General features: G+C 37.4%; 1 protein-coding gene across 5 annotated transcripts in view; it reads right to left on the bottom strand.

The window, feature by feature from the left end:
- Positions 1 to 4,132: 4,132 nt before the first annotated feature.
- Positions 4,133 to 15,296, bottom strand: part of GPCPD1 (glycerophosphocholine phosphodiesterase 1) — a 66,838-nt gene continuing 55,674 nt past the window's right edge. Inside the window, exons 20-21 of one of the 5 annotated variants that reach the window (XR_005024742.2) lie at positions 12,080 to 14,071; positions 4,133 to 9,645 (exon numbers count right to left, since the gene is read on the bottom strand). Coding sequence is in view for 2 of the 5 variants with exons in the window: in XM_036885114.2 (XP_036741009.1) it covers positions 13,882 to 14,071 (190 nt within the window). In the remaining 3 variants the exon portion in view is untranslated. Of the gene's footprint in view, positions 14,072 to 14,514; positions 14,619 to 15,296 lie in introns of those variants that run through there. The other 4 variants (XR_005024743.2, XM_036885114.2, XR_008997896.1 and 1 more) reach the window with 4 other exon arrangements.

Here is a 15,296-nt window from a genome sequence, read left to right as displayed (position 1 = left end):
TAGATACAACATAAAGGTAGAAAACATAGTTTAGTGTTGTAAGAGAGCAAATGTAGATGATCAGGTGTGTGCCTGTAGACTATGTGTTAATCCAAGCTAGACAAGGGCAATAAAACATCCACATATGCAGAAGATTTCTCTCAGAACAGGGGGGGTGAGGTTCTAAGCCTCACCTCTGTTGATCCCCAATTTCTCACCTCAATTGAATTTTATATAATAAAGTTGTCAGATATGTAGTTTGAAAATGTTTTCTCCTAGTCTATCACCTGATTTTTTATCCTCTTTTGCAGAACAAGTTTTTAATTTTGATAAAAGTATAGCTTAACATTAAAAAAAAAACTTATTGATCATGCTTTTCGTGTCATGTTCTAAGAACTCTTCACCAAGTCCTAGGTCCTGAAGATTTTTTCCTGTTATCTTCTGAAAGATTTAGAGTTCTGTATTTTAATCTCTGATGATCCATTTTGAGTTACTTTTTGCATAAGATGTGAAATGAGGTCGAGGTTCTTTTTTTTGGCCTACGGATGTCCAATTGCTCCTGCAACATTTGTTGAGAAGGCAGTCCTTCATTGATTGCTTTTGTACCCTTGTAAAAAAACCAGTCAGTTATGTTTGTGTGGATTCTCTATACTTCCAAACTACCACACAGTGTTGATTCCTGCAGCTACATAAGTTTTGAAATCTGTAGTGACTCCTCTCACTTAAATTTTTTTCAAAATTGTTTTTAGCTACTTGAGGTCTTTTGCCTTTCTGTATAAATTTTAGAATAACCTTGTGTCTATCTACAAAACGTTTTGCTGCGATTATAATAAAACTATGTATCAATGTGGGGAAAATCGACCTTTATTATGTTTACTATGTTGAGTCCTCCAATCCATAAGCTGGAATACATCCCATTTATTTAGATCTTTTATTTTCTTTAAACAATGTTAGGTAGCTTTCAGTATACAAGCCCCGTGTTTTTGTGACATTTGCACCTAAGTTTTTTAGCAATTGTAAATGGTATTGCATTTTTAATTTTAGTGTGCACATGTACATTGCTATTATATAGAAATGCAGTTCGCTTTCTGTGTAGATTTTTGATTTTTTCACGTGATCCTGTGATCTTGTTCTAGTAGGTTGCTTTATATTCCTTAGGATTTTTCTGCATAGACCATCATGTCAACTGCAAATAACAGTTTTATTTCTTCCTTTCCAATCTATATGCTTTTTCTTTTTTTTAATCTATGGCACTGGTTAGAACTTCCAGTACTAGTTGACTGACATTGGCTGGTAGGCATCATTGCCCTGTTCCCTGATTTGGGGGAAAACATTCAATCTTTCACCATAAAGTATGATTTTAGTTGTAGGGGTCTTTTTTTTGTAGATATTCTTTATCAGTTTAAGGACGTTCTCCTCTATTCCCTTTCTTTTTAGAGTTTTTATCATAAACGGGTGTGTAATTCTGTTAAGTGCTTTTTTCTGCATCTACTGGTATGCTCATGTGATTTTTCTTTCAGCCTGAATTACACGGTGTGATTTTCTAATATTACATCAGTCTTGTATCCCTAAAACAAATTTTTTTTCATGGTATATAATTCTTATTATCTATTGCTGCATTCTATTTGCTAATTTTTTAAAAGAATTTTTGCATCTGTACTCATTAGGACTGTAGGTTTGGTTTTTTGATTTTTTTATTTTGGTACTCTCTTCATCTGGTTTTGTTATCAGGGTAATAACTGGCTTCCTAGAATGAATTGGGAAGGGTCTCCTCTTTTATTTTTAGTAGAACAGATTTTAGTCCTAATTCTTTACTATTTGGTAGAATTCTCCATTGGAAACATCTGAGCCTGGAGATTTTTCAGGTTTTAAAATTTCATTTCCTTCATAGTTACAGGGTTATTCAAATGATCTGCTTCATTCTGGGCTGAGTTGTGCTTGCTTGTGCCTTTCAAGGAATTGGCCCATTTCATCAACATAGTCAAATTTATGTGTAGATTTTTTCATAGTAGCCTTGTTATCCTTTTGATATTATCCGATCCTGATATTAATAATTTTTCTCTTTTTTCATAAGTTTTGCTAAAGGTCTGTCAATTTTATTGGCCTTTTAAAATAACCAGCTTCTTGTTTCACTGACTCTTTCTATTCTTTTTGTTTTCAAATTACTGATTATACTCTTAATGTTTTCCTTCTTCCTGCTTACTCTGGCTTTAGGTTATTGATGTGAGCCTTTTCTCTTTTCTAACACATGCCTTTTGGTACATTTTTTTTTCAAGTATTAAACAGTTTAGAAAACGTTAATAGGGAAAGGAAATCCGATTGTATTTGCCTTTTTTTTTCCTACTATCATGTTCTTTTTTCTTCCCTGGTGTTCCAACATTTCTTCTCTTACCATTTCCTTTCGGTTTAAGAAACCTTCCTTTAGCTACATGCAAGAGAATGAAACTGGATCACTGTCTAACCCCATACACAAAAGTAAACTCGAAATAGATCAAATACCTGAATGTAAGTCATGAAACCATAAAACTCTTAGAATAAAACAACATAGGCAAAAATCCCCTGAATATAAACATGAGTAACTTCTTCCTGAATGCATATCCTCAAGCAAGGGAAACAAAAGCAAAAATGAACTCATGGGACTATATCAAACTTAAAAAAGTTTCTGTACAGCAAAGGACACCATCAACAGAACAAAAAGGCATCCTACAGTATGGGAGAATATATTCGTAAATGACATATCTGACAAGGGGTTAACATCCAAAATATATAAAGAACTTACATGCCTCAACACCCCAAAAGCAAATAACCCTATTAAAAAATGGGCAGAGGATATGAAGAGACAGTTCTCCAAAGAAGAAATTCAGAGGCCAACAGACAACATGAAAAGATGCTCCACATCACTAATTGTCAGGGAAATGCAAATTAAAACCACAATGAGATACCACCTCACACCAGTTAGGATGGCCAGCATCGAAAAGACGAAGAACAACAAATGCTGGCGAGGATGCAGAGAAAGGGGAACCCTCCTACACTGCTGGTGGGAATGTAAGCTAGTTCAACCATTGTGGAAAGTAATATGGAGGGTCCTCAAAACACTAAAAACAGACATACCATTTGACCCAGGAATCCCACTCCTTGGAATTTACCCAAAGAATACAACTTCTCAGACTCAAAAAGACATATGCACCCCTATGTTTATCGCAGCACTAGTTACAATAGCCAAGATATGGAAGCAACCTAAGTGGCCATCAGTAGATGAATGGATAAAGAAGATGTGGTACATGGAATACTATTCAGCCATAAGAAAGAAACCAATCCTACCATTTGCAACAACATGGATGGAGCTGGAAGACATTATGCTCAGTGAAGTAAGCCAGGCGGAGAAAGACAAGTACCAGATGATTTCACTCATATGTGGAGTATAACAACAAAGCAAAACTGAAGGAACAAAATAGCAGCAGACTCACAGACTCCTGACCACAGAAGAGACTAATGGTTACCAAAGGGGAGGGGTGTGGGAGGGAAGGTCGGGAGGGAGGGAGAAGGGGATTGAGGGGTATTATGTTTAGTACACATGGTGTGGGGGATCACGGGGAAAACAGTGAAGCACAGAGAAGGCAAACAGTGAATATGTGGCATCTTGCTGCACTGATGGACAGTGACTGCAATGGGGTATGGGTGGGGACTTGATAATATGGGTAAATGCAGTAACCACATTGTTTTTTCAAGTGAAACCTTGATAAGAGTGTATATCAATAATACCTTAATTTAAAAAATGGTGTTGGGGAAAGAAAAGTCAAAGCATATACTCTGCTACCCTACAGCAACATGTTCTGGTCTGGGGATAAGTTCTAAAAGCTTTTCTTGATTTCTGGCTTATCTCCCAAACACTACATCTAGCTTAAGAAAAATGGGGCTGGGGTATAAGAATGAAGTATTTTTTTTAACAAGCATTTTCAGCACTTAACATATCCATCACGCCCCCAAGTTCCTCATGCCTCTGTAGTCCATTCCTCCTCCCCACTAAAAGCCTCTGCAATTACTGATCTACTGTTACTGGATTAATTTCATTTTCTAGGATTTTATATAATGGACTCATATGGCATGAAATTTTTGTCATGTCGTACACTCAGTAAAATTACTGAGATCCATCTACAGTGCTGTATTGATTTATTCCTTTTTTACTAATGAAAATAATTATACAGATAAACCACAATTTTTGTATCCATTCACTTCTTAGTGGACATATAGGTTGTTTCCAGTTTGGGGCTTATAGATACACCACCATGAACATGCATGTTCAAGTCTTTATGTCGACATAGGCTTTCATTTTTCCTGGGTAAAAAATGAAGAGCAGAATGGCTGGATGTATGATAGGTGTATACTTAACTTCTAAAGAACTGTGAAAATGGCTCCCACATAAGGTCAGAAAAAAATGAAGTTAATTGTTCGTTCTTTTTGTGGGTCATGAGAAACTGTAGTCCATTTCATCCCAGAGTAGCCCACTAATTAAAAAACAAAACAAAACTACTACCTGCTCATGTTTAAAAACTTACAGGGGGAGACCCTTCCTTACTGTCAACATAAATCCTGCCCCCAAATCTTTGCATCTTTTCTTCTTCGCTGGCCTTTAGTAGATAGAAAACAGCCATTTACCATTCTCATCTTCAGAGTATTACAGACTCTTCTCTTCATTCAGCTCAGTTCATTTCCTGTGGATATTAACTGAAGTGACATTATGAAACCATTTCATCTGTAATAAAAGGTACTAAATATTTAAATATCTACACATTGCTGGGCTCCTGGCCATCTGAGAAATCGATTTTCAAGAGACTCTTATCACCTCTGATTGACATAGGCTGACGTTAGATTTTAGTTCTCATAAATTAAAATATCTGACTCTGTTACCAAAACAAGAAATTTATTATTTAAAAGTTCTCTATGTGTGCCATAACCAAGGCATTCCTATGGGGCACCTATAGGGTCAGATCTGTGACCAGAAGTCCTGGCGCCAGTGACTGAGGACATGCAGGACCTTGGTCTCTCCAATATGCAATTCCCAAGGTTTCTGAAAGCTAACAGAACCAGCCATGGAGGAAATTGGTCACTGGTCATTAACCATTGGCCAGTCCAAGATAGAGGAGTATTGTCCCCTCTCTAATCATCAGCTACTGGCGGGGCAACAGAGTGCCAGTGCCAGGGAGCAGCGGGAAGACAAACACTGGCCTAGAGGTGAGGGAACTCATGTCACAGTGGAGGAAGAGGTGAGTAATATGGGGAAGACAGTTACATGCTAGGTTTCTGAGGTGGAAGTTGAGTCAAATCCCTTTTTGAGCAACTGGCTTTTTCCCTATCTTTAGTGCTGGGTAATGAAATAAATTTCTTTTTTGAGTGTGGGATCTGTTCACTTAATGGCACAGATATAATGCCATCATGAGCACCCAAAAGACAGAAGACAAGTTTTATGTATCTCAAACACTGAGACAAGCCTCTCTGACATGTCATTAAAGCAGTATCTAACTGTTCTTTATATCCTAGAGTTAAGTAAACTCTGTAATAAGTAACAAAGCAAGCAACTGTCAAGTGAACAGTAATCAGCTACTCTGGGAATTCAGTGGGGAAAGGAAGGGCATAGTCCTGTAGGCCGGGGTATTCATAAAAGCCTTCAGGAATCTGGTCTTGCAGAAAGGAGAAATTATAGAAAAATGGCAAAAACAAAGATGCCAGGGAGAGTCTTAGGGCCTTCTAAGACAGAGTAGAAGAGTATGACATGAGAGGAGAGCTTGGAATGAGGACGGTGGGAGACAAGGCTGGGAAACAACAGAAGTAAATATTGGAGGGAGGATGGAGCCACTCTAGCCACACTGTTCACAAGACAGCAAAAGCCCAGGCTGGGCTCTTAATTCACTAAGACACCTGCTTGGTTAACTGAGATATACTCCACCAGTTGTTCATTTATCCCCATTCTAAGCTGGATTAGAACCAAATTGAATTACTTCTTGTTTCATGTTGAGTACATGAAGTATCTGATGTGTGAAGAAACTGCAAGCTGCTGAACTGCAAGCATAGTATGTAAAAATTGTATTTGAACATTTACATGCTTGTAGATGCACACATATTTTTAAGGGTAAATATTCTACCAGTCAAGTTTTCCTGGGTGTAATGAAATCTGCCTCTAGTATAAGAAAGGAATTTACTAGAACAATGTAGGGGATCTCACAGAATTGAAGGGAAGGCCAAACAGCCAGGTCAGAAAGAACAAGAATCAGGAAGATTCTATGGGCTTCCCTATAGGAACCACTTAGGATGCCCTGGACTGGGGAATCTAAAAACTTGTTTGATACTCTGGCTGCTCTGATCAATATTCAGTGATCTGGGAGAGGGTCTGAAGAGTCCTGTTGGTCTGGCTTTGTTCATGCACCTAGTCCTTGGCTGGGGGAAAGGAGGATAATTTATTTTACAGGCCCCCAAGACTGTACCCAACAGGAGAAGTAGAATTCCCAAAAATGAAATGATGCTTCCAAAAGTAGGAGGTAGGAATTGGGCAGCTTTGGAACCACAAACCTCCACTGTACCTAACTACATTAACTCTGGTCCCCTCTGGGGAGGGGGAACCTACATCACAGCCCTCTGGGACGATGGGGATTTTTAACACTGTGTGATGATTTGGTGAGTTTATGCCAAAACTAAAACATCAAACAGATCTTTGCTCCAAACACACAGGAATAATGGGCAAACTACAAAAAGAGAAATCAAAAAAAGGATAAAACATAAAAATGTCCTTGGACCAGAAATCAAAATGATGCCATCTTATAACTCTGGGTGGGGTGCAATGTCTTCAGAGTCCTTAGGGGCATTAATTATCAAGTGCGATCATATACTTGGATTTAGATGAGGTCCTGGAACTCCTAAGGGTAGCAACTGTAGGACAAGAAAGAAGGAAAGAAACAAAAACATGATCTTGCATACCAAAACTCCAAAACACATAAGGAAACAATGTTAAGAAAGACAGCAACAAAATTAGAATAGGAATTCATTCCAGAACAGCCTGGAAAGAATAAGATAAACTGAAATAATAAAATGGCTTGAGAATGTTTAAAGAGGTAAATGGAAGTTATACTTCCATAAAAAGAACTGTAAATTATTTAATAAAAACAGAAAGGATAAATAATATCAATAAAGTGAGCTGGATATAGTTGAACTGTGAATAAGGAAATTGGAAGACAATACTGAGGAAATCATCCAACAGGCAAGCCCCCACCCCTCCACTTACACATCTAATAGGCATCTCAAGTATTTTTAGGTAAAGAACCTCATCTTTAAATCACATCTCTACTAGGAGAAACAAAACACATCAAAGAGAGCCATTCTGGTTGAAGTGGAGGTGAAAGAATGGATCTGTGTTATTAAATGAGCATTGGGGTATACCTCAGTGACTTTCCTTCTATTGCAGTCTTGTTTTGGACAACTGCTACAATTCTGCATTTTTTAAAACACTATTAATTACCTCAACTAAATAACAAGCATGTTGAGGACAGAAGCTGCTTTATTCTCCTATTCAAGCCCTCAGCAAATATTTGATTTTGGTTATGCTTTAATGAATTACAACATAAGGAAATTCAGCTCAAACTAGATAGAAACTAAAAAACAAGGTTTATACTTTATATATTGTGTAGTTCCATTATTATATAGCTTTTAAAAAAGCATATTTTTTCTTTTTAAGTTAAAGTTCATCTTCCACTTCTATTAAAACTATATGTATCCAAGGTTAATGCTATTATGCCATTGTTACAGAATTATAACTATATTTAGTATCGAGGTAGATACAACTCAATAAACAAGAACAGATACAAAATTAATTTCCAATTAGGTAGAATTTTAAAATCTAAATTTAAGACCAGTAATTAATGAGATAGTAAAAACACTGCTCAGTTCTACCAAAGCCCAGTTTTTTAAAAAAAAAGATCCAGATCTTTTGCAATCTTATCAAGGATAATACACCCTCCCAAGCCCCCAAAACATATTAAGAACAAAAAAAGTGATCACATCTAGGGAGATTTTACATAATACACACACACACACACACACACACACACACACACATTCTCTCACTAAACACATAGCTTTGTATGCCAGTAATATTTTAAAAATGCAATAAAACTGGATGATTTTCCCAAAGAAATACAAACATAATAAAAAAAGTAGAGAATTATTATAGGTTATAACTAATAAAAGAAACTGTAAGAGCAGTAAAAAAATACTTGAAAATATGTATAATTTTATAGGAGTGTTTATCAAACCATCAATGAACAGATAATTCTCTTATATAAACTGTTCCACAAGATAGAAAAACCTACTCAGCTCAGTTTATAAGACTATCCTATTAGTCTCTAAAACTAGACATAAACAGCCTAAGAAATCTAAGGCAATCTCACTTATGAATATAGATATATTAAACGAATTAACAAATTAATGTTAAAAGAACAACCAAAAATAGGGTTTATACTGGTTAAGGTAATTCAACATTAGAAAAGGCATTAGCAATATTCACTCCATTAAAAGATAAATGAAAAACTACTATTTTCTAACTCTTCAAAAACTCATCGGATAATTTCAAAACCTAACCCTTGGGAGGGTGGGGGTAGGGGGAAGTGACCATTTAGGAAACCAAGAAGAAAAGGAAATTCCCTTAATTTGATAAAGGTCATCTACGAGAAACTTCAGCATCCACTATGCTTTTCCATGCCAGGAAAGAAACAAGGATGCCTACAATTGTTATTAGCTTACAGAAATAAGAGAGGATAAAGAACTTTTATTAAAAATCAAAATGCATTTGCAGATACTATGATCAACTAACTAGAAAATCCCAGAGACTTAAATAACAAAATACTTTGACTAATTGAATTCAGCAAAGTAGCTACAAATAGACAAAAAACAACTTCATATTACTGAACAATGTATTGCGGGAAATACAGTAGAATTTTTAAAAAATCAATTCATAAGCAGTTTTAAAAATACATGAATAAACTTTAAAAAGTATTCAATGCCTAACATGAAATAACTCATTTTACTGGAGGATGTAAAATTAATGGAGATTAATGAATGGAGACACACAGTGTTCTGGATGGAAAAACTTGCTTTAAAAATGCTAATCCTTCCCTCATAGTAACCTAGAAAATTAACCCAAAACTCATCAAAATTCCTTTTCTGGCACTTGGTAAGGTGTTTCTCATGCTATTTAACAAAAGAATATATATATATTTTTTAACTGAAAAGGAAGAAATGGGCAACTAACCTATCACAGAATATAACGTTACACTAATTGCAAGATTTTATTAAGAGAAAAATAATGGAAGACTCTTAGGTGCCATTTCCTGAGACATAGGATACAAGGCGGTGGGACAGGAGCAGTTTGGTGGGAGGAGGAAGAGCTTTGTTGAGGTACATGAAACGTGAGATACCCATTAGACCTTCAAGTGCAGATGGAGGCAGAGAGTTGGATGTGGAAGGTGGAGCTCAGGGGAGAGGACTGGGCTGTAGTGATATATCTGAAATCATGGGATGCCACAGAACTTTTCCTTAGCTTCAGTTTTCTTCCTGTGAAGTTATACAGTTTGGCTTTGGCTTTGCAGGTAAGTTTCAGAAGCCCACCCACATTTCTGTTTTCTGAGGAAATGGGCAGAAATGTGTTTAGATAAACTTAGCAGAGGTTTAGACAAATTTCTATTTTTATTGTTCCTATAATTCCTGTATTATTTTAAACTACATTTCATTTTAATGTTATTTCCCTTTAAAACGATGAACAAACTTTTATTTTCCATAAGGATGCAAAGCCTCCGACATTCAAAATATCCTCTAAACTGTCAGGATGGCTCCTTCATTTTTCTTGAAAACACCAGGAATATCACTCTGGCCTCTTGAGTTTACAGACTGCCCCGAACCTCACAACTACCCTGACCTGTACCCCATTCTTTAAGGGCTTAACAGCATGATGAAATCTTTGCTCCAATCCTATCCTCCCTTACCTCTAGGATATACTCATATGGTCTTAATCATAAGCTCCCTTGCATTTTAAACATTTCAAATCTATTTCTCAAACTATATAAACCCATTAAAAAACTAATTTGAATGAATTTCAAGCTTGCGAACACCAAACACTGTATTTCTAATATGCATACTTTGCTTTCTATCCCAAAAGTACATGATCCAAATCTAAAGTGCAAAGTAACTCAACTGTACAAAATCTAAAACAACAGGACTCCACCATCAACCAACAGCACTAAACCAGTAATAATGTGAAGGACAAAATGCAGTTGAACTGTGAAGTGACAGGAGCCAGGGCACAAAGGGCAGTGATGGTCCACCCAGAAGAGAGGGTCAGGCATCCCCTGGTACAGAAGACCTACTGAAAGCAGCCCCTTCTTAACTACCAGGCCACCAGCTGCAGGATTTGGGTGTGCTACCCCAGGAAGAGGCAACCAGGACTGGAGAAAAACTGTACCTTATTCCACTTATGCCCATACTGTCTTCATTCAGCATAGAGTAGAAAACTGGCTTATGGTAACCCACCAAAGATGTGACTCCAAGCAACTGGGGCAGAATGAGAACTCCATGTGTAAACATGCAAATGTACATGCACACGTGATGAGCACTCACACTCCAGACGATAGGGCCATGCATGCCGTACAGATTTGCATGTATACTGTGAAACAATCTGAGTTAGGAAACTGGAATTGTTGCCACCACCATTTATTTATCTAGTTCATAACTTAAGTATAGAACACTATAGTAGTGTTAGGAATGCAAAGAAGTCCCTGCCCCTTTGGGGCTTACAATCTTATTAGGGAAATATAACAGGCACGTAAAAAGACTCTAAGAGCACATGCTAACAAATGTCACAATTCAGAAGGCAGCACAGTTTAAGGGATCAGGAGTCACAAAACCCAGTTCTAGTCCCAACTTGTAAGTCTGTTAACTTCTCTGGGCTTACTATCCCAGCTGCAAAATAAAGTAGTGACATTTAGAGGCTGTCTGCATTTGTTTGCATCATGATTCTGATCAAAAGCTGAGGAAGGTGGCACCTGAGCAGGGCAGTGAAGGAAGACAGAGAAGGCATTTCAGACAAGGAAAGTGGCACTGAGGTAGGCGTAAGCATGGGGCTCGGAGGGAGGACAGGAACAATGGGAGTGAGGTAAATGGGTGGCTGTGGAAGCCCTCAGGCACTACTGACACAGGAATGAGCTGTGTTCCTCACATTTACATCCAGTAAGTTACAGTACATAATTTCAAAGAGTAGAAAATACCAGAGAACAATGGTGGCATTTTATCAAACATTTCACTCAATTTCCAGAAAATATAAATTAATTTAACATTATATTTCTACATTTAAAACTGACATCAATACTGTTCCAAATGTCAAAATGTAAACCAATTCCATTTATACTCTTAGTAAACAACTAAATCTCTTAATTCAGAAGGACATTTGATACAAATTATATTATCCCAATGATCCCAACATTTATTTTCTACTACGTTTCATGCACTGTGTAAAAAATGCATTAAGACAAGGTCCCTGCCCTTGAAGAGCCCGTAGCCTGGTGAGACAAACATCAACCATGCCCACCTAGAATGTACCACGGTGCATGGCATGATCAAAGGCATGGACACCCGGCTATGGAGAAGAAAAGACCTTCTCAAGGAGTTTGGCAAGGGCTCAGGGGGAAGAGGTCAGTGGCTCAGGGAGAAATGAGCTTGGCAGGGAGAAAGTGTCTGTGAGGAGGAGAGGGCTTCCTGGCAGAGGGCACAAGGCTACAGACAGGGCGTCTAGGAGCGTGGTGCGGCCAGGACCTACCACAGGAATTGTGTGGCTAGAGAGGAGTGTACATAGCAATAGCTAGTGATATGGAAGCCTAGATTTAGTCCTATAAAAACAGGGAGCCACTGCTTGCTATGCTTTAATCATCTACCAGCCCTGGTTTATAAGGTTAGGAGGAGACAGGAGAGAAAGTGAGCAGTGAGGTTCTGTCCATGTCATAGGCAGTCACTATGAGCTCTTCTCAGCAAATCACACTGTTTAGGAAAACCCCAAACCGCCCATCACCTCCTTTCCTTCTCTTCTCCTTTCCCTTATGATCTGTGAGTCTTCAAAATGAAGCTGGACTGGAAAGGCATAGGGGAAGAACAAATGAACAGGATTAGAAATGCACACCTATGGCTAATCAAGTTACCAAAAAGTAATGATAACTGTATTCTACAAAGACCTGCAGATGAAGTAAACAAATTCTTTTTTAGGAGTGTTCTAAAAGTGCCTAATTCATATCAAAGTATTGGAAATCTCATTCAATGTGGGAAAAGTTACAGAACCCTTGCAGAAGACTCCATTTCCTAAACTATTTTCCATTAAATATCAGTGTTACAAACACAATACTATAGATTTCAAAGCTTATCTTCACATAATTCAGAGTAGACAAACATTGCATTGTTTGGCTTAAAAAATAAAAAGATAGAGCGTATAATTCCAAGTCTTAGGTTCTTAGCTGCTACCAAAATATGTCAATACATGAATAAACTGCCTAATGAAGAACATGCACTCAAAGGTAGACGCAAACAAGCCACCCTTTTAGGGTAGACATGAAACTCCAATTTCTCATAATATTATAGAACCAATTCTATAAAAGTAACACCTTCTTAAAATTTCATTTTATAATGAAGAAAATAAATCTGTGTATTTTATTTAACATTCATTCTTAAGTTACAGTTATGCCAAACAATCTGCTTCTAATGAAAGAAACCTTAATATAATCCTAAAAACATGCATATACATTTAGTAGGATCTTCTACATTTCTAAATACATGCATGAAATACAATAACCAATAAAGAATTCCAATAGGAGAATTGTCTGCATGGAGACTTAACTACTGTACAACTTATAGAAACACACACACACAGAGACACAAAACTCACAAAGCAAGTGTGTAATAGGTAGTGAGAGACACTTAAAATAAGCATATTTAAAATACCTACAAACAGGCTTTTTTTTTTTAGGCAACAAAAGATCTTCAGTCCTTGACACCTTCTCACTCTCACCTAGCACCACGGATGCAAGGACTTAACAGTAAACGTATACAATCTCATGCTTAAAAACTAAAGCATGCACCGAATAGAATTTATACATTATGATCTACTTTAAGTATGCAATACATACTTCTAATATTTTATACATTAAATTACCCTGCAGCATTTTGAAATTTTAACATTTATGCAAAACAGCTTTTGAAAGACTTAGGAAAGAAATTTTCAAGGATCACCTCCAGGCTGTTTACACAAGCATTGGTTTGGTTAAGTGGGAGAATGGCAGCAGCCTCAAGGTTCATACTGAATGAAAATGGTCTATTTGCATGTCAATTCATGTAAAAAATACATATATACACAGATGGCACAAAGATGTGTGCAGTTCGGCTCACCAGTGCAAATGCATGCATTTGAGGTACTTATTTTTTCCAATGGTCAGGTATAATTATGCATAGTCATGTTCCTCAAGTACTAAATATTTCAGACCTGATCAAATGAAAGCTGTAAGAAGTGTAAATATGAGACATTTTATGTAGTTAATTTCAAAGTGCTATGCTTTTAATAAGCATTTGTTTAACATTATACGTTTACACACTTAGTTTTAAAATATTTACCAATCAATAAATTTTCTCATTGTAAAGAGACTGACTGGTAATTATACCTGGCCAAGTGATTTAAATAGCATACTTGAAATCCTAGCAAGAACTGTAGTAAAATACTTCATTATTGCTTCATTGGACTGAGAAACCTAAAAGGCATAGATAAACAATGCTCAGTGATGAAAAGGGAACAGTGGTGCATGCCCCCAAATGGCCTCTGCCCAATACAATCTAAGCTCTCTCCACATTATCGATGCCGTTGGCATCCACCTGGATACCAGGCTCCCCACACAGAGATGAGGGAACAAAGCGGTTAACAGTGGGACACAAACAGCTCTTAAGCTCTGGCAATTCTTGCTTCAGGCGTTCCAACTGCTCCACTTGGAATATATTTGGCTGTTCAGGCATCCAATCATATATCCTATGATGAAACAAACACAAAACACATAAAATAGTGCAATTTTGTGGTTTACTTAAGACCTATCTAACTTATTAACCTTTTCAGGAGAATCTGTTTATAGGCTGGCTAGAACATCCATATTATAAGTCTTTTTTTTAAAGGCATAAGCATCAGTTCTATTTTAAAATGTTTCTAGTCCCCTCAGTCTAGTAATCTGGAAGAGTGTCTTTTGTGTTCAATGCAAGAGCAGATTATGAAGCAACTGAATCAGTAAATGAAATCTGCAGTTTTCTAGTGATTCTTCAAGTATCTTCTCTCCAAGTCAATCTATGGGTAATGCCTTATTTTACAGATGGGAAGCTACTGAGGCAGAGCTGGAATTATACACTGTTGACTTCAAAGCACTAAAGATCAAGGTGAGAAGGACAGCTCACCAATATGAGAGCTATCCTAGAGCTGCGTAGTACTGGCAGACGTACCCCGAGTCGAGAAGAAGCCAGAAAAAGCCCCATGTGACGATGGCAACACTGGCACTGCCCATCAGCAGAGGCAGGATGGCCTTTTGTGCCTAAATGGGAAAGCCGAGCAACTCATATTCTAAAGATAGAACACAATCTTTATGACATCACAGTAAAGAAGAATTTCTTAAATAAGCTAAAAATACTTATCCACTCTATTTAAATATCTGACTCTATTAAAACAAAGACTTTCTGTTAATTAAGGACATATGTAAGAAAATGGAAAGTGACCCCCAGGTCACGATATCAAACTGAACAGAAGCATCTAACTTCACTCTCCCCTTTAGCCCATTAAAAATAAAATAAAGGAATACTTTAAAAATCCATGAGTATGGGAAAAACCAGGGAGATTCAGCAACAGAATTCATTAAGCTGGAAAGCAGATGGGCAAATAATCACAAAGTGTTCCAGTCAGCAGAACAGAAAAGGCCAATCATAAGTCAGTAGTATAAAAAATGAACTAGCCTGTGTTAAAAGCGCCAAATTCCTCTGGAACTGGGAGGGAAAGGGGCTGCAACAGGGAGGATGAGGCAGAGGCTGTGAAAGACAGCAAGCTTCTCCCCTTCTCCTCTTTCCCTGCTGAGGAAGCTGCCCCTTCCCTGCCTGGACCTAGGCAGATTTCAAGAATTACACAGAAAATCTCCTGGAATGGGAGATGAGATGACCAGGGAAGGGTTTGGGCATCTCAGAAAAGCCACCAGCAACTGGGGAATCAGAGACAGTATAGA

This window comes from Manis pentadactyla, chromosome 5 (genome assembly GCF_030020395.1).
Source record: "Manis pentadactyla isolate mManPen7 chromosome 5, mManPen7.hap1, whole genome shotgun sequence".
Lineage (NCBI taxonomy): Eukaryota > Metazoa > Chordata > Mammalia > Pholidota > Manidae > Manis > Manis pentadactyla.
Note: the sequence above shows the minus strand (reverse complement) of the source record. Positions and strands in the feature narration are given on the sequence as shown.